This window comes from Lepus europaeus, chromosome 2, assembly GCF_033115175.1.
Source record: "Lepus europaeus isolate LE1 chromosome 2, mLepTim1.pri, whole genome shotgun sequence".
Classification (NCBI taxonomy): domain Eukaryota; kingdom Metazoa; phylum Chordata; class Mammalia; order Lagomorpha; family Leporidae; genus Lepus; species Lepus europaeus.
Genome location: NC_084828.1, coordinates 25,242,085 through 25,269,047, shown reverse-complemented (window position 1 = coordinate 25,269,047; position 26,963 = coordinate 25,242,085). Strand labels below are relative to the sequence as shown.

The 26,963-nt window shown below is 34.3% G+C and overlaps 1 protein-coding gene across 1 annotated transcript in view; it reads left to right on the top strand.

Annotated features, from left to right (window-relative positions):
- The window catches only part of NCAM2 (neural cell adhesion molecule 2), a 576,480-nt gene that overhangs the window by 311,655 nt on the left and 237,862 nt on the right, over positions 1–26,963 (top strand). The window contains exon 5 of the mRNA XM_062180124.1: positions 5,560–5,697. Within this exon, the coding sequence (XP_062036108.1) occupies positions 5,560–5,697 (138 nt within the window). The remainder of the gene's footprint in view (positions 1–5,559; positions 5,698–26,963) is intronic.

Here is a 26,963-nt window from a genome sequence, read left to right as displayed (position 1 = left end):
TATTTCTATTATAATAATAAAATGAAAAAATAACCCCCAATTTCCTCTTATTTTATTTTAGCATAAGTGCTTTAAATTTTATTAACAAATCACATGAATAAATTGTGTGATGTGTTTTCATTGTTTTTCCCCTCATTCAAAAGAAGCACAGTTCTTTTATACTAGTTAAATAATGATGTCTGACACTTTCAGATTGTCTAAGCTTGTGCTTTACAAGTACATCTGGGTCATAGCACATAGACAAAATACTTCAAAGCAGAGATTAATGGCCAAGTTTAGTGGTGGTGTAGTGAGGCTCTTGTGCTAGAGTTCACACATGTCCCCGAGCATCTCAGAATGGACGGACATAAAGAATGAAATCCATTTTGCCTCTTCCATTTACCTTGACTCTGAAGCTTTGAACAACTTTTAAAACTATTCTGCACACAAAAAAATCCAGATTAATTTTCTGTAGGATACCGTTTATATTCATTTCAAACAATAACTATGTGATATAAAATATATATTCTAAATGCTTAAATATTTACATCAATGAATACAAACTTTGGCTATAGGTCAGACTCTCAAATAAGTAAGCTTATCTTTCTCATTCCTTTTTGTCTTAAAATCCTGGGAATCGGTTATACAAAAATTATATGGATTTATGTTATAGGTAAAATCAGAAAAGCCAATGCAGAGTAAATGACGAATAAAAATGAAACATAGGAAGGTAGAATAAGTAGAATTATACATTTATAATGTAGCTTATATAATACTTATATATATATTATCAACTTACTTAAAACATAAACTTCTAAAACTTGTAATATTGGGAAAAAATATTTTTTTATTATCAAACAGTCTATATGTTTATAATAGATTTACAATATATAGTATACTTTGTCTAATTTTATTCTTTTGTGGTTCATTGATTAAAGCAAATAAATTGAGATCACGTTTATATTGATGAAAATAATATGTGTAGGGATTTAGAACAATGCAAAGGTTCCAGATAGCCATCTGTTGCCTCAATGAGTACGGAGGTAAAATTGAGATGTTCCAGATAGAATATGGAAGGTATGGAAATGTTTTACATGTTTAATAGTAGATGTGCACCAAATAGTCAGCATTACATACATACAGAATAAATGCAGTTGAGATTTTCCATATAAAGAATCTAAGTAAACTTTTAGGGAGTAAAGGAGACATTTTGTATGAAAGTTGAATACCTTGACTCAGTATCACTGTTATGGAGAAAGATGTCATTTTCAAATATCTATTCAACCTTAGCCAGTTTGAGAATTACTTCTTACACATCATAAATACTTCATATCTAATAGAGGTTTTATATCTGCATTAAGACTATGGATGTGATCATTTTGTTAAATAAAATTTGTATATAATCTCCTTCTAGTAAATGATTCATTCAACATAACACCTGGTATATACCCTTCTCCTATGCTTGATGTTGGTGCTTCATTGTTAACCATGTAAATATGCTCATTGCCTTCAAAATACTGATAATCTGGAGGGAAAGATACATAGATAAAACAGTGAAAACAGGCTTCCTTGAGATAGAGAAAGTTCTGTAATAGAAAATGACACTGAAGGAACACCTCAGGGAGTTAGGATATGTGATAATGGCAAACACACCTGCCTGCCTGCCTGGAGGCAAGAGTGACCTTCAAATAAGATCAGAGATTAGCTGGGCAAAGTGCAAGGAGCATTTTTCAGTGGAGGGAGTACCATGTCCAATGGCCAGGGGTCAAAAATCACATGAATAATGTTTTCTAGAAATTGGAATGAGTTCTTATTCATTAGAAATTATGAATAAGGATAATGTGAATACTTTCACGAAAGTGGAATATAACCAGAATTTTTAAATTAAAGACTAATAAGGGAAGCTGGAGAGGAAGGCCTAGCCAAAAAAGTATGACCTTGTCATTTCTTCTAAGGAGTTTACAGTTAATCCACAGGGACCATTAATGATAGGCAGTGCCATGTATTTGAGGAGGTTATTAGTGAATCAGTTAAGAGAATGATTTGGCCAAAACTCCATATATTAAGAACAGTTTGGAACCTAATGAAATAATTTCAGAAAGGAAGAAAAATCAGACTAAGCAATGATCAAAAGAGAAGTGATAGGACATGAGCTTTGACTGGATATGCACACTGAGAGAGATGGACTTGACAACAGTGACTCCCGGAATTTGTCTCATACAAAGAATTCCACAAGTTAGGGAATTGCCTTGGCAGCAAATTCCACGTAAGCCATTGTAAATATGTATGAAGACAGAACTGGAGAAAAAGAGACAGAGTGACTGAACTAAACTTTAGACATCCTGAGATTGAAGTACTTATGACCTTTCTGAGTAGATGTGCCTGGAAGACTGTTAAACTGATAATATGAAACTAATTATGAAACTCACAGGAGTAGTTTGGGCTAATGAATAATGAAATGCTAAGCAATTGAGATGTATAAGTGAATGCATAAGCTTCATATTTGTATCTCAAGAGCAACCTAAAGAAGAAATACACATTACGGAAAAGTTTATACCACTTTGGAGGAAAACCACGTAGCTGTACCTTTTAGTATTTTCTCTCTGAGATACCCTCTGAATCCATTTGTTTGCACTACTAGCTACCACTTCAACATGTCACCACTTGTCTATCTATGTTAATGACCATCAGTAGCCATTGAATGCGGATTGGATGAGGGGTGGGGAAGAATTAAGAAACAGAGCATAAAACAGACACCTCATCAGGTATGCTCTGTTTCTTTTATTTTTTTTTTACCTTGATAATTAGAACAGAATTCTGTAACATTGAGGAAACAGATCATATGTACTATTTAAATATTCTCATATTCATACTTATGTGTGATTGAAGCAATGCTTTCTTCAAATGTTTTCTGGAAACACATATCACTGATGTACTTTTTATTAGTAGATTGGCAGCAACAGTCCTTAGATTTCACAGACACATGTGAAATTTGAGATACAATTTATGTATAGTTTGGAATCTCTGTGGAAAATTGCTTACATTCACAAACATATTTAATAGTATATATTTAGATTTAGCAGGTGATTACTGTTTTCCTAAAGTTCTACCAGTTTTCTCTCAGTAGGAATTATGGATTAAAACAGCCTTTGGAAGCTATAATTTTCCCATTAGAAGAAAAAGATTTATTTCCAATCAAAAATTGGTATAAGCTATTCTAATTTATTTTATTGAGTCTTGTCTTTCTGTTTAAAATAGTGCTCCCTCTTACTATTTTTCTTAATTCAATTAAAGAGAGCTAAAGAGCATTATAGTTAAATGATACATGTTTAGCAAGTTAGAAAAGGCAGTAATAAAATCATCTAGATAAAATTAAGAGTATCCCTTGATTTACCCTAAACTTTTAAAAACTAATGAATACTTCTCATTATAATTTTCAACTATATAATTGAATAGACTATCTTAGAATATTTCTGAATTATATTGATGTAGGCAGGCAAATAGGATAAAATCGATTAGGTTTGTAAGCTCAAAAACCACACCCCTGTGTGATCTCATGCCCCTGCATGACCTCACCTGTAGGCTCACCTGCCAATCAGACTGCATAACCACTACCCTTTGGGAATGAATAAAAGACCTGGAACATGGTGGGCCCCTCCCTTTTTTCCCTTGTTGTGCTTGTTTTCCTTGTTGCCCCACACATGACCTTTGCGTGCATACTTGCTCCATATGGACCCAACTTAGCTTCTAGACCTCTCCTTATCCCCTAAATAAAGCCCTCACTCTCATGTGCATTTCTCTCACTGAATAAAACCCTTAAAAACTTACCATATTGTCTGGTCTATTTTAGCCAGTATTCAGAATTCTTCTTCAAATAAGTGGGACGAGACAACAGACTTATTAATATTGAAAATTATTAATAACAGTCCGATATCAATCTCAGGACTTCTTGTGAGTCATTTATCACAATTTCTTCCATATTTACCTCTCACTCCCCCAAAACTTTTCTTTGGTAGTAAAATTTCATGCTTGTCTCTAATTTACTAGGGGAGCAATTATGCTAAAACATATTTGTCTTTCTTGTTAGGAGAAACCTAAACAATACATAAATATTATGGAAAGCTTATGCCACTTGTGCTGAAAATCCTGTGACTGTGGATTTATAGTATTTTCTCCCTGAGATAGCCTTTGAACCCATATGTTTGCACTATTTGTTATCTCTTCCACGAGTTGCCACTTGTTTGCCTATGTTAATGACCATGAGAAGTCTGTTGATTTCTCTATTTCTAGCCAAAATTTATCCCATGTTGTTAAGGAAATTATATGGCAAATCACTCTCCAAATCTGAATGGCCTACTTGCAGAGAAATTTATTTTTCACTCATGAAATATCTAATAATCAGGAAGGGTAGAGACAGGATGCCGCCCCATGCATCCATTCAGTGCTCCAAGCTGGTAGAGGATCTACATTTTTACACATGTGGCTTCCATGATGTCTGTGACTGAAAAGGGAGCAAATAGGGAGAGAGCAGTGAATAGTGAAATTTATCCAAAAGTATCCTTTTGACTACAGATATCCAAAGGATGAGGCACCCTAAAATAATGCCCCTTCTACTTGACAAGTGCCCAAAGGCAATAAAGACCGCAATTCTTTATGTATCGACATATATCAAATACCATATGCAACAAATAAATGATATTCAATGATATCTGTGGATTCATTCATAGTGAGACCTAAGATACTGCCTGCAAAGCATGTCTCAAAATAGGACTTGGTGTGCTAGCACTCTATATGATAAGAGAAAGAGTTTAGCACTGCAACAGAATTGTGATGAGTATTAACTAAGGCCAGATATGAAAATAATGTCAAGCAGAAACACTGCATAGGATTTCGGATCATTGTAGCAGATTACCTTAAGCACTCAGTTCATGTATTCGTCTTACTGGTTTATTCTTATATGCATGCATGTGCCCACAAATACACCCACCCAAAATGGAATCTTGATATAAAATTGATAAAGTCTAATTAATTTATTCTTAGAACTGATTATCTTGCATTTAGCCAAAGCACAACCTCTTAAATAAATCCAAAATATAACTATTTTATATCCTTGAATATTATTGTATCATTTTGCTTCTTCCTCTGGGTATGAAAAATTATTAGTTTAATTATTGTGTGAACAGGGATGTTCAATACATTTTCTAATCCTTTTTCATACCCAAGTTGCTACATATTTGCAATGAAAAGTTTTCATGTTGGCAATATCTAATCTCTCCGCATTGTTCTTTTGAGCATAATTTCTGCACTCAGAATACCAAGGGGGAAATAATAGTCTAACCATTTTATGTGGATATAAAGTCTTGAATGTGTTTTAGAAAAAAAAAAGGTGTAACAAGGCAGTGTGGAGTGGAAAAATTGAAGTCGTGAAATTACATTTTACTTTCAAATTTGAATTTGTTTATTGATGAAAAGTTTGATAGTGTGAGACAAGTGCCATATTTTAACTCTCAGCAATTTAGAGCACACTGGACTCAGCCTTCACTTTCTGATATCATTTCCTCCCCTTGGCTTGCTTTTCAGATCGGTTCGCTATGTTAGCAAACAACAATCTGCAGATTCTCAACATCAATAAAAGTGATGAAGGTATATACAGGTGTGAAGGAAGAGTGGAGGCTAGGGGAGAAATTGATTTCCGTGATATCATCGTTATTGTAAATGGTAAGCAGTAATTAATGTCAATATATTTTATGGATTCATTTTTGCAATACGTTTATTAAAAAGACGGCAATTTAAATTTGACACTCAAGTCTTCCCTAATGAACCTCTTCAATGCCTGGAAGAAATCATCCCTCCCCTTCCATGGCATTTGCTTCAATGCATTGCAGTCTCAAGGGCAGCAGCTGTGACTTGTTTAACTGCCATGCTCACCACAGTGTTCAGTTAAAAATCGCCTTTGCCAAGTTTGTAGAACTGAAAGAATGTCTAGTGAAACATGGGAAAGCATCACACTAGATTTTACTTTTTATTTTTTTTTATTTCAGAATTCTTTTAAATTTGTAAAACAAAAAAAAAAATGAAGTGATACAGCATTCCCATATACCCCCATAAAGCTTCCCCTATTATTAACATTTAATATTAGTGTGTTATAATTCTTGAGTTGCTACAATTTCAAGTAGTCTCAAAGTTCCACTTTTCTCCACATCAAATTTTTCAATTCTAAAAATGCTCCCGTTTTTCTCATTCATTACAAGAAAAAAATCTAAACAAGTTTTCACGACTTACTTACTACATTTCTTAATGTCAAGTATTGTTTTTCAAAAAATATCTCCCTGGGGATAAGGTTGTTGCATAGCAGGCTAAGTTGCCACCTGTGACTCCTTTATCCCATATGGGCACTGGTTCATCACCCTGCTGCCCTGCTTCTGATCCAGATCCCTGGGAAAGCAGTAGAAGATGTCCCGAGTACTTGGACCCTTGCTACCCATGTGGAAGACCTGGATGAAGGTCTTGGCTCCAGGCTTTAGCCTGGTCCATCCCTGGGGTTCTAGCCATTTAGCAAGTGAACCAACAGATGAAAGATCTCTCTCTCTCTCTCTCTCTCTCTCTCTCTCTCTCTATCTGGAACTCTGACTTTCAAACAAATAAATAAATCTTTTAAAAAAAAAAATCTATCCCTTGCCCATTGCTATGTGAAATATGGTACTTCCCATGGAAGAATTCTCACTCAACTAGGCATGTGACCTGCTCTAGCCATTGGCATAAAAACAAGCCTACTATATATCATGGCTGAAATCAAGCTTCAAGAAACATCATATGCTTCCTCAAATTCTTTTGCTTGTCCCTTCTCCCATGAAAATAGCATGATCCAAATAGGGATTTCGTCATCCTGGAAACCATAATAAAGACATCAGGAGTAGAATCAAAACTGATCTGTGGCCGGCACTGTGGCTCACTAGGCTAATCCTCCGTCTGCGGTGCCGGCATACCGGGTTCTAGTCCTGGTCGAGGCGCCGGATTCTGTCCCGATTGCCCCTCTTCCAGGCCAGCTCTCTGCTGTGGCCCGGGAGTGCAGTGGAGGATGGCCCAAGTGTTTGGGCCCTGCACCCGCATAGGAGACCAGGAGAAGCACCTGGCCCCTGGCTTTGGATCAGCGTGGTGCGCCGGCCACATCGCGCTGGCTGCAGCGGCCATTGGAGGGTGAACCAAAGGCAAAAGGAAGACCTTTCTCTCTGTCTTTCTCTCTCACTGTCCACTCACTGTCCACTCTGCCTGTCCAAAAAAAAAAAAAAAAAAACTGATCTGCAGGTAAAGACATGTAATGCAAATATGAAATAAACCCTAGTTTTAAAGCACTGAGATCTTAAAGGTATTTGCTATTAAAGAAAAGCAGAAAAGCAAAATGCTGGTAGCTTTTCCATCCTTAAACAATCAGTGTGGTCACGATATGTCCAAGGGATTCTCCTGAAATTACTTCCATGAATGTCCCTCAGAGATATTCTACTCCCATTCTCCCAGATGGTGATTTATGCCAAGAATATTATAACACCTACCAAAATATTGAAAATTCAATTCAAAGTTTCTAGTGGAGTATAATAATTATACTATCTTCATACATTAATTCAACAAAAATATTAAAGTACTGGCTGTATGTTTCACACATGGTATGCTCAGAATACTGACAGGCCTAACACAGCATCATGTCCCTTAAGGCCTTTATAGTTTTATTCTAACAACATAAAATAATCTGCTTTACTAAAATCCTTATTGTATATGAGTTCATTGGATATTTAACCATTATAGCAAGTGCACATATTACAGATATGTACAGAATATTTTACACTAAAAAGGGCACATAGTATAGCTGAACAGATTTTCTTTATATTTAGGATGTATCTAAATAACACACTAGTGTTATTTAGTAAAATAGAAAGAGGGAATATATTGCTAACAGATGGAAAAATCTAAAATGAGAATGTATAGGATATGTGTTGCTGTGGATTCGTTCTGAGAGGAGGAGCGTGGTGGGGGCAAGAGGCATGGAGTCACCACACAGACCCCTGGAATAGGGTGAAAGCAGGCCAGAGGTGAGCAGCTGAAGACTAATTTATTTCAGTTGGTACAGCAGCTTAAATAGCCAAGGCAGCCAGTCTTGTCAAGGGGCGGTTTTTGCCCTAACCAATCACAGCCTGTTGCCAGGCGGTATCTGAAGCCGTCCAATCACAGCCTGTTGTCAGGCAGGCTTCGTTGCCAGGTGGCTTTCGAAGCCATTCCTGAGTAACTGACGCTTGCTTTCCAGTGGCCATCTTGGCATGGCCTTCTCATTCCACCACAGATATGAAAAAAATCTAATAAAATAACTTACTGGAATATACTATTGGGAGGTGAGTGACAGTGATCTATGGAAGAAGCGGATATTCTATAGAATAAAAAAGAGCTGCCACTGAGGAGCAATTATCATAGAAGGCAAAGAATTTGATAGAAGCATGGAGGCAAAAAGATAAAGTGAGTCAATAGGTTCTATACTAATGGACAAGGGAGTGAGAAGAAGGCATATAACCATGTCATATTTGAGGCAATATCATCATGATCTCCTCTACCACACAGAAGCTTAAGAAATCAAGGATGATTTCAAGACTTCCAATTTGGATTATAAATATACAGAATTGCAGATTCAAGCAACAGCAACCAATGTGGTGTGACTGAAACATGCCTGCTGAATTTGGCAATTTTGAAGTCACAAGACACGAAGGTGAAAAATATAACTTGAGTAGCCTGGGTACAACTTAGATTACAACAACAGGAAACATAATATGCACATATGTCCACTGAAGAACGGAGGTAGAAAAGGTAGGACACTATTATCTCAACTAGTTAGACTCAACTTAAAAGGAAAGCACTAAAAATTCAAGTTAAGTGTTAGAGAAAATTGTTGAAGTTTAAGGATATTTGCAAGGAAGATTCACCTTTAACATAAGAGGATATTTATTATGTTGAGTGGAGGAAATTAATAAAAGTAGAAGAGGATGTACATAAAGTCAGAAAGATATTTTGTAAATACTTTTGGAGAAATCCTGCTCTTGACTTCAAAAGTCTTTTTCCACTCAGCTGAGGAAAACCCTCATCAAGGAATTTTTATTTACTTTTCAATTTTTCAAATATTCTCCCATATTTTTATATATGTTTATGCCTTTTTCTTGGATAGTTAAACTTTCCAACTTGTTAGAGACTTCATTTTCACTAACCTACTAGTAAGTGTTATTATAGCTTCTTTGACATGGACATACTTTGTGTTTTTTTGAAAATGAGATTACAGAAATTTGTTGATTTGATGATTTTCCATAAATTCCTGAACTGTTCTAGCTGGGTAATCAGACCACGCACACGCACACAAACATACATACTTACTTACAATTTAGATACACTGTTTTGAAAGAGGATTAATATCTTCCTGATTGCTGCAATCCATTTACATCCCTCTTTCATATGACTCCTAGCCCTAGGTTGAGCAAATGCTCTCCATAACTTCTCAGAAAAATATTCATATAGAAAGATGACAGACCTAGAAATAACTTCTAAATTTAAAATCTAGTCAATAGTATGTTATTTTCAAAAAATTGTTCTTGTAAGTCATAATGATTCATTATTTTCTGAATCTTTTGTAAATTTGTGAAGAATGCTCCACTAACTGCAGGTTCAAATTTAGAGTAATGGAAGTAGGAGCAATTGCAATTGGATGAAAAACACCTACTGGTATAATTTTCAGGCAATTTTGACTTTAGTCTTTCTTTGAACATTAAAATCAACAGTGGATGATAATGGTCAGAGATTTTTGTGTAAGTGGGTGTCTGAATGTATAGTGCACTTTGTTATCTGCTGACCCTCAGGCAGTGATTCTTATATTCCTACCTATTTCTAGCCATTTCTTAAGGTCAAAAAAGTAATAAAAAATACTTTTCTATTTGCAACAAATGAAAAAATCAGAACTTTTTCCTTAAGTTGTATGCAGTGTTCCATACTATGAAGCAAATATAAGGATAAAAGGACAAATATAAGGATAATGAGCTTAGCTACTTATATGTCAGCAATATAATTGAATCAAGTATGCAAAAGTTTAAGTCAATTTAATAAGTGAAAGCTATGAAGAAATTTGTTATTTGTAACAGTGATATATATAATTTACCCTAAGGTCAATAAATAAGCAGTTATCCAAATGAATATATTTTCTAGCATTATTCATTATTTTGCCTAAAGATTAGATTAAATTTCAAGGGTTTGCTGGTGAATGCAAGGAAAGAGCATAAGATTTTTCCTTTAATTATAATTCTTATATGAACACTTGTAAAAATTATAAACAGCTGATTGATACACAGACAGATAGACAGATACAGATGGTGGATCATCTACAGAGATCTAGGCATATTTTGTTTGTCTTTATCCTCCATATAAATGACTGATGTGAGAGGTTAACAGAGTTCGTTTCATTTCTTTCAATCTGTTTCTTTAGTATCTATTTCTTAAGCATACTTAGTGGTTTAATATATTTGGAAGGCTGTACAGAAGCATAAATTCATCTTATCTTGTTAATCATGTAGAGCTTACTGACATAAAATGTTTACTCACATAAACATTTATATAGACAAATTTTATTTTATTTCTAGTGTTTTATTTTAGAAAAGTAACCTTTTTTACCTGTTTATAGGGTACTATGTGATTTTTCAGTAAATGTGTATATTGTTTAATAAATAATCAGGGTAAACATAGTTAACATTGTTATTTCATACAGTAACATATATTTAGAATGGAACTATCCCAAACACTGTCTTCTCGTTTTTATATATACAGTATATATTCAAAGCGTTAGCCTATTAATCTTTCAACTACTATGATTCTTAGCCCTTTTGAACTTATTTACTTAGTAATTTTTATTTTATTTGAAAGGGAGAGAAACTGAAAGAGAGAGAATCAATCTTACATTTACTGATACACTCCCCTCAGTGCATGCAAAATCCTGGATTGAGCCAGAGTGAAACTGAAAGCCTGGGGCTCCAACTAGTTCTCCCATGTGAGTGGCAGGGAACCAAATACTTGAACAATCATCTGCTGCTCCCCAGGAGGCATTTTAGAAGGAAGTTGGGTTGGAAGTGGAGCAGCAGGGACATGAACCAGCGCCCATATAGGATGATTACACTGCAGGTGGAGGCTTAGGCCACTAAGCCACAGTGTTAGCCCCTTTGCATTTTATTAAAATGACTTTTAGAAGGCCAGAGATATCTTGACAAGGTCTAATTTTTCTCTTTTGAAAAAATAGATTTTACTTGTTGTGTCAAATCTATGATTTAATTTTTAAGTTACTAAGTCTTTCTCTGCTGATTTTTTCTAGAACTTTTATTCTTTGGAGTTTTATATTTTGGTCTTTTTTTTTACCTGCAGTGTGTAGTTTTTTTTTTTATTTTAATTATTTTTTTTAATTAAACTTTTATTTAATCAATATAAATTTCCAAAGTACAGCTTATGGGTTACAATGGCTTCCCCCTCCCAAAACTTCCCTTCCACCCACAACCCTCCCCTTTCCCGCTCCCTCTCCCCTTCCAATCACATCATGATTCATTTTCAATTCTCTTTATATACAGAAGATGTTTAGTATATATTAAGTAACGATTTCAACAGTTTGCCCCCATATAGCTTATTTTTTAACAAATTCAATGTGATTTGTAGATACAATTCTAAGAACATAATGATATTCTCTTCCTCCTTCCCCCCTTCCCTTCCTCTGCCTCTCTCCCTGTTGCCTTCCTTCCTTCTTTCTTTCTTTTTTTTTTTTTAAAGTTTTGGAGATAACATACTTTAAATTTACATTACAGTAAAAATGCTTAATGTTTTACCAAATAAGAAGCATAACAAGTAATAGCAAAAAGACCCCAGTTAAGTGGAAATATAAGCAATGGCTGTAAACAACAATTAAATGGAAAAATGACCATTTCACCTATACACAAAAAATTTTAAAGTAATCGTAGATCATTAAAACTATACTCATATAATATTCTTAACTATTGGTTTGATGAAGATATAAAATAAAGTTTCACAACACTATATTTGCAACAATACTCAAACACAGTTGTTTCTTTTTTTTTTTTTTACTTTTATTTAATGAATATAAATTTCCAGTATACAGCTTATAGATTACAATGGCTTCCCCTTCCCATAATTTCCCTCCCACCCGCAACCCTCCCCTCTCCCGCTCCCTCTCCCCTTCCATTGTTTCTTTTTTTTTTTAAGTTTTTTTTTTTTTTTTTTTTTTTTGACAGGCAGAGTTAGACAGTGAGAGAGACAGAAAGAAAGGTCTTCTTTCCGTTGGTTCATCCCCCAAATGGCCGCTATGGCCGGTGCGCTGCAGCTGGTGCACTGCGACAATCCGAAGCCAGGAGCCAGGTGTTTCCTCATGCTCTCCCATGCAAGTGCAGGGCCCAAGCACTTGGACCATCCTCCACTGCCTTCCAGGGCCACAGCACAGAGCTGGACTGGAAGAGGGGCAACCGGGACAGAATCCGGTGCCCCAACCGGGACTAGAAACCCCGGGGTGTCAGTACCACAAGTGTAGGATTAACCTAGTGAGCCGCAGCGCCAGCCACAGAGTTGGTTTTTTGTTTGTTTGTTTGTTTGTTTTATTAAATTTTAGCATCCACATATAAGGGAGAATATGTAGTATTTGTATTTCTGGGTCTGGTTTATTTCACTGAACATGATATTCTCCAATTGCATCCATTTTGCTGCAAATGGTAGATTTACATTCTTTTTATAGCTGAATAATACTCCATTATTTGTATGTACCGCATTCTGTTTATCCATTCATCTGATGCTGCATACCTTGCTTGATTACGAATTTTGGCTATTGTAAACAGTGCTATAAACAATGGTGGTGTAGATATATTTTGATACATTGTGTTCAATGTATATTCATTGTGTTCAAGTATATACTGGTATATACCCAGTAGTGGGATTGCTGGATCATATGGCAAGTCTATTTCTAGGTTTTTTTTTTAAGAAATCTACACACTGTTTTCCACAGTGGCTGCACTAATTACTTACTGTATAAGTATTCCCCTTTGTCCACATCCTCACCTCTATTTGTTATTCTTTGTGCTTTGAATTTTAGTCATTCTATTTTGAATAATTACTTCATTGGCTGTGATGTGTGGGTAACAAAGCTTTATTTTCTTTTTTGGCATGTGGATGTAAAACTCTTCATCATCATTGCTGGAGACTCTAGCAACTGAACAACTTTTTCATGATTCAAAATAAATTGGTAACATAGGTGTTTTAGAGATTCCATTGTTTCATTTATCTGTTTGTGTTTACCAACATCAACCTGTTTTCGTTTCCACAGCTTTACAATAATTTGAAAATATTGTGTTAGAAGTTCTCCAGCTCCCTTCTTGTTTTTCCAGATAGTTTTGAATAGAATTGACTATTCTTGGTTCTTTTAATTTCCATATTGATTTTAGAATCAACTTAATGGGGCCAATGTTGTGGTATAGTGGGTTAAGCTGCTGCCTGTATTGCTGGCATCCCATATGGGACCTGTTCCTGCCCCATCTGCTCCACTTCTGATCCAGCTTCTTGCTAATGTGCCTGGGAAAGCAATGGAACATTGCTCAAGTGCTTTGATCCCTGCCACCCATGTAGGAGACCTGGATGAAGCTCTTGGCTCCTGGTATTGGCCTGGTCCATCCTTCTTAAGCCATTAGAGCTATCTGGGGAGTAATCCAGCAGATGAAAGATCCTCTCTCTCACTCTCTCTTTCTCTCTTTATCTCTCTCTCTCTCCCTTTATCTCTGTAACTCTGCCTTTCAAATAAATAAATAGATCTTAAAAAAACAAATAGAATAACCTAATAATATTTACACATACACACAGCTCTAATTTTAGTTAAAATTGTGTTAATGTTGTAGACAACTTTTGGGAGAACTATCGTCTTAGTAGTATTGATCTTTCTGTCCCACAAATACAGTATATCTCTATATTTCAGTTTTCTTCCATTTCTCTCTGCAATGTTCTGAAGAGTTTTTAAACATCTCTATCTCATTTTTAGCCAAATTTATCTCTAGCTATTTCATGTTTTTGGCACAATTATAAACCTCAGTATCTTCTAATTTTAAATTTGCATTATTTGAAGTGTTGGATGGATATAAATTTATATGAGTATACAGAGATACATGATGTTGTAAAACACCATTAAATATACTTGTCAATTATAGTAGCTTATTTTTATCTTCTAGTTAGATATCATGAAATAAAATCAGTTTTGCCTTTTTCTTTCCATCATAGATGCCTTTGATCCTGTTGCCTCATTGTGCAATGGGTAAAAACTCATGTATATTTGCACAGAAATTATGCAAGTGCTAGTGTGGCCTTGGCCCTAAATTTTGATGATATTAATTGTTTCAACATCAAATATGCTGTTACGTATATACTTTTCAGAGATGTTCTTTATCAAGATGTGAAAGCTACCTTTTCCTGCATTATTAGGAGAGCATATTATGAATTAATTTTGTATTTTACTAATTACTTCTTTTCTGCTCTACTATGATAATAATATAGTTATATATTTTTTCCTTGCTGATGTGATGAAATCCATTGTTAATTTTTTTTGTGTGTGTTAACTAGCCTTGTATTTACACTTGACCTTGATGTAGTGTTCTTTTATGTGTTATTGGATTTAATTTCTTAAAATTTTGTTAAGTATTTTTCCATTCTTAAGGGATCTTGTTCTCTAGATTTGTTGTTTATTGTCTGTGTGATTTTGGTAGGAGAGCAATATTGACCTCATAGAATTCATTGGAAAGAACTTTCTTCATTCTGGAAAATTTTGTTCTTCATTTGAATAATATTTTATTAACTATTTCATAGAATTAACCAGTAAAGCCATCTGAGTTGAAAGTTTGCAATTAAGATATCAAACCAATGTTTTAATATTGTAATAGATAAATTTATTCAGCTTTTTTCCTTCTCTCATAAAATTCAGTGGTTATATCTTTCCAGGAATTTATCCATGTCATTGAAAATCGCTGACATTATCGATGTAAAATTGTTCACAATATTCTCTTACTAACCTGTCAGTATCTTTGAATGTAGTGATGTTACGTTTTCATTCCCAATATTTCTCTTCTCTTTCTCCTTCCCACTGCACTCTTATCCTTCTGATCTGTTCATCATTATACTGATGTTCAATATGAGATAGTTTTTAGTTTCTTGATTTGGTTTGCTTTCCTTTCTTTCATTATATTGATATGCAATTTGATCTTTATTGTTTTATGTTATCTGGATTATTTTATTTTATTGTGGTTCTTTTGGTATTTTCTGAAGGTTAACAATAATTTGAAATTTCTTTTTAAATTAGTTTATCTATTTTAATGAAGCATAGAGACAAAGACAGACAGAGACCTCCTAGCTACTGATTCACCTCCCAAATGACAAGAGGCTGAGGACTCAATCCATACACAATCTCATACGTGGGTGGCAGGTACCCAATTATGTAAGACATTACCTGGTGTCTACCAAGTTGTCTATTAGCCAGAAGATAGAATTAGAATAGGAACTCTAATTCAGGCACTCCCGAATGGGTTGTAAGAATCTCAATTGATGTCATAATACCGAGCCAAATGCCTGACCCTAATATTCTCTTTTCTAATACTTGTATTAGTTCTCAAGAATTTTCTATATGTTATTGTTATTTTTAATTTTCTATAAGTTATTGTTTTAACTTTATTAAACAGCTTTTGATGTGTTGTGTGCATATTTCAGTTTGGTCAAAAATACTTTGTAATGCCTCTGCTGATCTCATATTTGTCCTATCAGATATTTAGAATCATATTATGTAGCTTCCAAATTTATAAGAATTTTCAGATATCATTCTGTCATTAATTACTGATTTAATTCTAATGTGGTCAGAAAACATACTTTTGTTTGCATGTATTCAAATATATTCCTTGTGTACTTAAAAAGAACGTGTATTCTGTTTATGTTGGTTGGAGTTTTGGTAAGCATCAGCTAGGTTAGGTCAGTTGATATTGCACACTTACATTTTAAAAATCTTGCCTATTTCATTAGTTATTTGCAAAGAATTAATGTTATACCATCATATTTTATCTGATTTTCTTTGCTGTTCTGTGAGGTTATTTTTGGCATATTTTTAATCTGTTACTTTATACATAAAAGTTTGGGGTTTTTAAGTTTTCTTGGTGCATTCACTTCTTTATCTTTTCCCCTGGTAATATTCTTTGTTTTCTTTAGTGATTACATGCTGTAACTTATTCCTTATTTTTAGTGTTGATCTAAATGTTTCTTTATGTTTAAAGTGGATTGAGGTTTTTTTGTAGTTAGATCTTCTTATTTTAAACACATTCTGATCACACTTCTTTGAAATTGGAGTGTCTTTACAATTAACATTAAATACACTTACTATCATATTGATTCAGTTGAGTTTAAATCTACCATCTTGCTGTATTTTTTGTTTTAAATTATTTTATTTCTTAAAAAATGTGCTAATATTTAATTATTCTGTGTTTTTATGGGGTGCACTGTTATATTTCAACACATGTACACAACAGAAATTGTACCAAGCAATTAACCTTGACATTTACTTGTCTTTTCTCTTTTTTGTACTTGGAGCATTTCAGTCTTGCTATTCTAATTCTTTATATAATACACATTAACATTTCTAGGAACAATGGTCATCCCATGGTGTTATGGAACACTAGAACTCATTTCCTCCATGTTTCAAAACCCATGATTCAATCTTTGTTTTCCCTCTTCCACCTAATGTACTTCTGCACAGTTTAGGGAACAATGAAGTGGAGTGACAACATCAGAATGGAAGAAAATATTTGCAAACTGTGCACCTTATAAGCCAGTAATAACACTCAGGATATATACAAAACTCACAATACTTAACAAAAGTAACAACAACTAAAACACTGCAGTTAGGAAATGGGGGAGGCTTAAATAGAGATTTCTCAAAAGAGGACACGCAAATGGCCTAGAAACCCATGAGGAAATATTCAGTATTAATAGCCACCAGGAATTGCTATGTGTTTTCTATTGACTTACCTGTTCTTTGTTCCCCTTGCTTATATTTATGAATTTTTAGATGTTTTAGTATTTTTAACAAATCTGTCAATTTTTCATTTTTTCATAACATTTTCATAGTATTTTTGTAATTTATTTTGACTCTTTTTCCAAGTAATGTTATATTTCTTAGGTATAGTATAAAAATAACCTTTTCTACATCTTATGCTGATATTGAGGCATTTTACATCTACATAAATTATAAATCTTATATTAATTTTCTTTTTTGCTGTAATATATTACCACAAATTTGGTTGCTAAATGAAACACGGATCTCGTAATCTCTGTAGGTCAGAGATCTGGCCTCTGCTGGGATCTGCTCAGGGTAGTGTAAAATACGAATTAAGGTTTCATCAGGATTGCATTCCTTTCTGGAGATTTTGTGGCAGAATCCATTCTAATATCATTCCGATTTTTGCAAAACTTAGCTCCTTTCTGCTGTAACTGAGGTTGTGTTTCTTTACCAGTTATTGTGTCCTTTATTTTTTAGGAAACTTTCCCTGGTCCCTGTATGTGAACCTCTACATCTCAATGTCAACAATTTTATGTTAGATTTTACTTGTCCTTGGAGCACCTTTCACTCCTCCCTTCTGTGCTATCTTGCCTGTCTTCTACTCTTTCTCCATCTGGAGAAAGCTATCTGCTTTAAAAGGCTCATATGATGGTTTTACCTGAGTGACACCATGATTCTTTCCCCATTGTAATACCTATAACTTTAAACTCATCCACAATGTCCAGCTCTCCCTGTAATTTAATCAGTTCATAGCTGGTAAGATGTTAAGTTGTTTACATCTCGGGGGTGTGGACTGTATTCCATCTAGTACAACTTTACAATATATATTTTGAAATTTCCAATTATCTTACACTAACAAATAAAATAATTTATTACATCAATAATATTAAAACTAATATAAAAGTAATATTCTATATTTATCTATGAGGTCACCATTTCCAAGAGTCTTCATTATTTTGTGTTTATTCAAATTTCAATTGATATCAATGCCCATATCCTTAAGTAACCTCCCTTATTATTTCTTGTAGTGCATACTAAGCTGCAGTTGATGGCTACCATCAAATTCTATGCAAAAAACTATTTTACTTTCATATATAAACCACACTTATTTTTATTTAACTTTATTTTTGCTGGAAGTGTAATTTCAAATTTAAGAGACGTCAATTCTTTATTCTTTCAATACTTTACAAATTCTGAGGTATTATCTTTGACCTGAGCTAGTTCAGATGACAAGTCTGCTACCATCTTTATTTTGTTTCTTTGTATATGAAATACCCTATACATACAGGCCACTTGGATTGTTGAATGTTTTCTCTTTATCACTCCTTTTAAGTAGTTTGGATATATTACAATTGGCTGAAATTTTCTTCACTGTTGATGACAACATGGGATGATATTTTTATCGTATCTGGAAAAGTTCCAGCTGTTAGAATAGCCAAGACTTGAACAAGTGCTTATATAGGATGATGATGCTGCAGACAGTGGCTTAACCCTCTATGCCACACTGCTGCCCCACAATAGTTTGATTTTTAAATATCTGTCAAGTCTTTAACATTTTCTGTCTTTCTTCTTGATTCTTGGGCATGTGAAATACAGTTATAACTTTTAATATTATCATCAATTAATTCTATTTTTAAAAGATTTATTTATTTACTTTGAAAGTCAGAGTTGGGAGGGGAGCGGAGACGGAGAACTTCCATCCACTGGCTCACTATCCAAATGGTAGCAGTGGCCAGTGCTAGTTTAGGCTGAAGCGAGGAACTAGGAGCCTCATCTGAGCATATTCTTCTGTCTTTCCAAGGCCATTAGCAGAGAGCTGGATTGGAAGGGGACACAAACTGGTGCCCATATAGGATGCTGGTGTTGAAGATGGTGGCTTTACACACTACACCAGCCCCTATCATCAACTAATTATACCACTTCTGTCATTCTGGATCAATTCAGATTATTTATGCTTTTTCATCACCATATCACATATTTCCTGCTATTTTTTCATAATAAATTCAGATTGAATGCCAGATGTAATGAATTTTTATCTTTTTATATACTGGGTATTTTTGGTATCTCTGTTAATATTTTAGATCTCTGCCCAGGAATGCAGATAAGTTAGGCAGAAACAGTTTTATCTTCTCAGTCCATGTCTTTAAGCTTTATTAGGTTTGATCAGAATAGCCTAGGGCTTAGCTTACCCCATTCTTGGGGTGAAAACTTTCTGAATACCCTGTCAGCTATGCATTATGAAGTTTTTTATTCTGGCCCATCGTTAAAGGAACTATCATTTGCTCTGTTTGAACTTTGGACTCCATTTTCTGTTTCATTGATTTTACATTTATCCTTTGACCACTGCATACATCCAATAGTTTTATAGTAGCATATTTTTCCAGAATTTTATATAGCATATTTTCCCAATTATTCTTGGTACAAAAATTTGAAAGTCATACTTGTCTTCCATTTAAACCTCAAATCTAAATGTGTCATAAAGATTCCTGCTGAGATTTTAATTAGAATTGTGCAGAATTTTTATATTAGTTTTAGAATTTTACTACATTTTTTCTCTTGAATCTACAATATATGAACCCAATATTTCTCCCCATTTATTAAAATATTCTTTCACTTCTGTAATCAGCATCTTGTAATTTTCAGCATACATCTCATACATCAATTTGAAGTGATTAGCACCTAGTATAATAGTGTTAAACCTTTTATACATTTTTTTTAATTTTATTTCTAACTGTTGATTGCTAGTATGCATATAAAATATCATTTTCACATTTTTCCTTAAATCTTTTGACTTTGTTCCACTGGATAATTTGCTTTAGAAATATATTTGTAAATTTCCTGTGCTTTCAAGGTAGACAGGTATATCCAGTTCCAGCACATTTGAAACAGTAATTTTCCTTGCTTGTTCACAATGCAACAGATCAAATAGTTTCTGTATCATAATGCCAATGTTACGTGTTTGACCCATGTCTTCCATCAGGTGGAGGAAATGGTCTTCTCATACTTTTCTGAGAGATTTTATCTTAAATGGATTTTGAAATTCATCAAATGCATTTTTAGTATCAACCCAAATTAATGATTTTTTTTGCTTTATAATTAAGCTTGACTATATTATTTGATTTTTCTAGTTTTGTGACAGATTTGTACTCATAAGAAAAAGAAACACTCGTCTGGTGGCTGTATACTATTTTCATCATATATTGCTGAATTTGATTTTCTATTATTTTACTTAAAATATCTATGTTTATTTTTATGAGGAATTGGTTTGCATGTTTCCTCTCTTGTACCACCTTCTGCTGAATTACTTATCAATATAATTTTGGTCTCACAAAATGGTCAGGCATTGTGATTCAATGGGTTAAGCCACCACTTGGGTACCTAAGTCCCAGCTATTCTTTGCTTCTGATCCAGCTTCCCACTATGTACCTTATAGGAAGTAGATGATAGCCCAAGAATTTGCTACCCACGTTGGAGGCACAGATGGAATTCCTGGCTCGGGTGTGGGCCTGACTTAGTCTTAGATGCTATGGGCATGTTGGGAGTGAATCGGTATGCAGAAGATCTCTCTTTCACTTTCTCTCTTTGTTATTTTTAAAATTCTGTCTCTGTCATTCTGCCATTCAAACAAATGAATAGTCAAAATATAACTAAGAGAAATAAATTGAAAAAAGTCGCTTCTCATATTTTCTTTCAGTGATTGCATAGAAATGATAATGTTTCTTCTTTAAAGGTTTGGTAAAATTTTCCAGATAAAATCTCTGGTTCTGGATATTTTCTCACAGTGTTTTTTTTTTTAAGTTTTATTTAATGAATATAAATTTCCAAAGTACAGTTTATGGATTACAGTAGCTTCCCCCCCCCCATAACTTCGCTCCCACCCGCAACCCTCCCCTTTCCCGCTCCCTCTCCCCTTCCATTCACATCAAGATTCATTTTCAATTCTCTTTATATACAGAAAATCAGTTCAATATATATAAAGATTTCAACAGTTTTCCCTCACATAGCAACACAAAGTGAAAAAAATACTGTTGGAGTACTAGTTATAGCATTAAATAACAGTGTACAGCACATTAATGACAGAGATCCTACATGATATTTTTTTAAAAAATTGATTTTCTATGTAATTTCCAATTTAACACCAAGTTTTTTTTTCATTTTCAATTATCTTTATATACAGAAGATCGATTCAGTATATACTAAGTAAAGATTTCATCCGTTTGCACCCACACATAACCACAAAGTGTAAAAATACTGTTTCAGTACTAGCTATATCGTTACTTCACATTGGACAACCCATTAAGGACAGATCCCACATGGGACGTAAGTACACAGTGACTCCTGATGTTGATTTAACTATTTAACACTCTTGTTTATGGCGTCAGTAATCTCCCTAGGCTCTAGTCATGAGTTGCCGAAGCTATGGAAGCCTTTAGGGTTCGCCGGCTTCGATCTTATTCTGCCAGGGTCATAGTCAAAGTGGAAGTTCTCTCCTCCCTTCAGAGAAAGGTACCTCCTACCTTGATGGCCCCGTTCTTTCCACTGGACAGTGAGAGAGAGAGACAAAGAGAAAGGTCTTCCTTTGCCATTGGTTCACCCTCCAATGGCTGCCGCAGCCAGCATGCTGCAGCCAGCATATCGCGCTGATCTGAAGCCAGGAGCCAGGTGCCTCTCCTGGTCTCCCATGCGGGTGCAGGGCCCAAGGACTTGGGTCATCCTCCTCTGTACTCCCGGGCCATAGTAAAGAGCTGGCCTGGAAGAGGGACAACCGGGACAGAATCCAGCACCCCGACCGGGACTAGAACCCGGGGTGCCAGCACCGCAGGCGGAGGATTAGCCTATTGAGCCGCGGCACTGGCCCTCACAGTGTGCTTTTAATGTATTACAGTTCTTTAATAATAACAGGACTATTCAACTTATCTGTTTCACATTGACTACATTTTGGTAGTTTCTCATTTTCAAGGAAAATGTTTTTCAACATAGTTAAATTGTGTGCCTGTAGCTTTCTATACTTTCCTTTTAAAACTATGTGTTTATTTGAAAAGCAAAGAGGAAGAGAGTGAGAAAGAGGGAGATCATTGCTATCTGCTGACTCAGTCTCCAGGAGTCCACAGGGACCAGACTTTACAGGTAGAACATCCAGGAATGCCACCTAGATATCCCATGTGTATTGTAGGAAACTAATTACTTGCACTGTCATTTGTGCCTTCTAAGTCTGCATTGGCTGACAACTAAAGTCAAGAACAGAACTGGGCACTGAACACTGGTACTCTTCCAGGAGATGTGAGCACTCTATAAAGCATCTTAACCACTTGAACAAACACTCACATCTGCTTTCATTTTCATTAAAAACTTAGTTTGCTGTGTCTGTGCAATCTGTAGTGAAATTCACACTTTCAATCATGATCTTGACATTATATGTAATCATTCCCTTTTCTCTAATGAATATTATTAGTGATTTAAAAAACTTCATTGGTTTCTTTTATTTCTCTATTTTTTTTTATTTTGTTTGCTATTTCTTTGGTGTATACTCTCATTTGTGTTATTTTCTTCCTTCTACTTAATTTACACTTACTTTGTTTTTATTTTTGTAATTTCTTAAGATTTGCACTCACAAAGATTGACTTTAAAAATGTCTGTTTTTGTTTGTCTTAGTCAGTTTTGCTTCATATATTTTGGAGCTGTTTTGTCAGAGAGGCATGTGTATGTAGGATTGTAATATATTCTGGATAAATTGACTTTTTTCCGTTATATAATATTCTCCTTTTTTTGCATGTAATTTTATTTGTTTTGATATCTACCTTTCCTAATATTAATATACTCACTCAGCTTTCTTTTAATTAGCTATTGCATAGTGTGTATTTTCATTCTTTTACTCTATTTTTATCATTATTTTTTAAGGCTGCATTTAGTGGCTTATAGTTTACCTATTCTGACAATTTCCTTCTGTTCATAAGATTAGACCATTTACGCTTAATTCCCATCTGTCATTTTTAAAATTTTTACTGTCGTTACTTATTTCTGAAATTCATTTTTCCATTTCCTCTTCCTGGCCTTCATGTGAATATTATTTAAACTTTCATATTATTTTTTATCAATTAGGTTTCTCACTGTATTTGTTTTCATCATTTGTGTGTGCGTGCTTTACTACTATGATCCAATGTGCCTATTTATTTATTTGAAAGTCAGAGTTACACAGAAAAGAGACAGAAAGGCAGAGAGAGAGAGAGAGAGGGAGAGAGGTCTTCCATCTGCTGGATCACTTCCCAATTGTCTGCAATGGCTGGAGCTGTGCCGATGTGAAGCCAGGAGCCAGGAGCTTCCTCCAGGTCTCCCACATGGGTGCAGGGGCCCAAGGACTTGGGCCATCTTCCACTGCTTTCCCAGATTGCAAGTGTAGTAGCTGGGACTCGAACCAGTGTCCATATGGGATGCCAGCACTGCAGGCGGTGGCTTTTACTGGGTATGCCTCAATCCTGGCCCCAACCTATCTGTTTTAAAGTCAGTGCTTTGCCACTTCAATTGAAATGCAAAATCAAAGCCCTATGTAGATCTATCTTCTTTTTCTGTCACTGTTGCTATCTATATTATACCACCAGGCACTCAAAATCCATCACACAGTATTATTTTATTTTATTTCAACCATTAAACATTTTAAATAACCCAAAGGGAATAGTCCATCATATTTATTCAGATATTTCCCAGTTCTGTTGTTTTTTCCTTCATTCCTGAAGTTTTATATTTCCTCTGATAGAATTTCTGTTCCCCTTGAAGCAGTGCTGCAAGCTATATTTTTAGATAACGTCTTCTGGCAGAAATTCTACTAGTTATCTTTTATCTGAGAATAAGAATATATTTATTTTGTTTTCATTTCTGAAGGAGGTTTTTATCAAACACATTTTTTTGACAGTTCTATCCTTTTGGCACTCTAAATATATTGATTTTATTTCTTTTGATCTTCTTAGTTTCTGAACAGAAATGTAGATTAATTTTAATAGTTCTCCTATAACTAGTGGGTCATATTGCATTTGTATGTATCCAGTTTTTAAAAATTGGATTATGATGTGCGTGGACATAAGTATCTTATGTTTATCTTGTTTGGGTTTACCCACCTAGTTGTCTTAAATCTGTATTTGATATTGTTAATTTTCAGATGTTCTTCCTTTTATCTTTCTGCTTTCCCTCTTGGATTTCATGACACTTTAGAATTGTCTGACAGGTTCTTGAAGCTCTGTTCATTTATTTTTCTTTAATAATATTTTTCTGTTTTGAAGATTGGGTATTTCCCAATCATTATTCTCTAGTAATATTTTTGTCTATCAAATCCTTTCAATATACCCATGAACTTTTTGTTGTTGTTACTATAAATTTAGTCCTAATGATTATTTCTTTTTGATTGTTTTTCATGCATGGTTCATCCTTACTCCTTGGAATATCTTTAAAATAGCTTAGATGCACTACAATTTTTTATATAATATGGCATGTGTGAATATTCTATTGGTACTTTCCATTGACATGAGATTTTTCTAATTGTTAATATGCCAGAAATGTAGATTATATCCTGGATATTGAATGTTAAATTGTGAGACTTTGGGTATGACTTCAGTTATATGGAGGATGTTGATATTTCTGTTTTTGCTGGCAACCAATTTGTTTAAATTTTTGATACACATTCTGATCAGCCATTTTGTATTATGCATTCAAAATTAGTTGTTTTTTTTTTTTAATCTTTTCAGTGATGTTAAGATATGTCCTGCATATAGGCCAATTGCCATTCTCTCTGTGTTTGTGTGTGTGTGTGTGATAGTCTTCCTGTTACTTCAGTTCACAAAGTCATGGTACTATTGAGAATTAAGCCAAATCACATGCATAGCTCAAAGCAGGGCCCACAGTTTTATAAATAACTTGTTGTGGTTTATTTTTCAAGCTCTTCCTACTCTATTATCTCTGGCATGTTTTCCTATTTTGGGGCCACCGATTTGCAGTTCATGGTTAGCATGCTGGATTCTTTTTTACCACTTTCTGCCACAGAAATTCCCTAATTCGTGCATGGTCAACAGGTCAGAGAAATGAGAAGGAGATAAGCAACAGGTGTGATCTTGGGATCACAGTTCATCTGACTAATGAATAATCATGCTGTCTTTCAGAGAATTTGATGCTTATAGTTTCCTTTTTGCTGCCATTATCACTAAAAAGATTCCTTTCCTGTTCTTTGGGTCTGAACTGAAAAGGCTTTTCACGCACCCTTCTCATGCAATATTGATTTCCACTTGTAGGTTTAGGATGGCTTTCAATTAACAGGGCATCCTGAAAAGACAAATTATAATCTCACAGTTTATTTAATGATAGCTCAAATTCTGATATTTTTTTGGTAGCAATATTCCTGCTACTATTTGTTTTACAGAGTTCTTGTACAGATTACCTATGTAGTTTTTTTTTTTCAAGCCTTTATAGCCAGTTACATGAAATAATGGTGCAATGTGATTCCTCTAGTTTCCAGAACTGTGAATCTGGATATTATTTTTACATGAGTTCACATGTACGTGATCAGGTTTTAAAATTTTGTTTTAACTTAAGTTATTAATAATGATATTTTCTGAATGGTTTAAAGTTGCTTAGTCTTGATTGACATTCGATTTATCAGTGCATGCAAAATGAACATTAAATACACACTTTAGGATAAACTCAGAGTACTTAATGACTTTTGACAGTTGAGTATTTAACATCATACTTATCTAAGTTAATGAGACAAAATTAAGATATTGCAATTATTCATAACTTCAAGCCATTTATCATGGATGGAATTGATACTGATCTTGCAAAATTTGTTATTTTAAAATAATACACTAGCAACTTCTTGAAATTATGAGTTGACTGATCAATTGAAAATTTCCTAGCATTATTAAGGTATTATAGTACACTCAGTTACTGAGGTAACCCTCCCCCCAACATCTTCATTATTATCCAACTGTAATTTCACTTCTGTTTTATAAATACACCAAAGTAGCTCCAGTGCTTTGACCTCTAGTTTATTACTTCACAGCAGTTTGGGACGATTTGTTCAAAGCCTACTGATGTCAACCTTAAAATTTTACACATATGGTTGTTGTAAAAATTATCTTAACTAAGCATGTTTTTAATCATTTAGAATTAATGCACTTTGTATATTCTTCAAAACTGCACCAAATTTCTTTTAGCCACAGCATAATAAGTCTGGCTTTGGAAAATGCCAGGCTCATTCCTGCCCTCAAAAATTCTGATCTTTGTGCTAAATGAGATTCTCTATTGTGTTGCCTACTGATGTAATCTGGACATATTAGTATTCTCTCGGATATATATCCCAGGAGTTCCACACCATCTAACCCTCCTGGATGAAGGACAGTCATGCTGTATCTGTAAGTTCTCCTGCTGTGAACAAATTCCCATGTCAAGGAACCTGCCCAAGTCTCACCCAAATCAAGTGTAATAGGTACTATTAAAATGTGACATCATTCCTTTTTATTGATAAATCCCAAAATCCTCAAACTCACTCTGTTACTCAACATTTTTATAGAATTTCTCAAAGTGATCATTATTAATTCCCTTGAGTATTCTAAAATCTTACACTTTAATATTACTTTTAAACAGATAATGTGACTCCAGTTACAATTTTGGAGGAACATTATTGTGTATTTTTATTAGTGTTAACTTGAGCTGCATGTAATCAGATAACCCATTTTGTACCCCAAGTGGTCTTGAAAATTATCAGCCCTAGAAACTTTATACTTAAAAAAGTTATTGAGGCCCCAAAAGTTATTCATTTAGGCCACAGCTTTTATACTACCATAGCAGATATTGAAACTGAGAAATT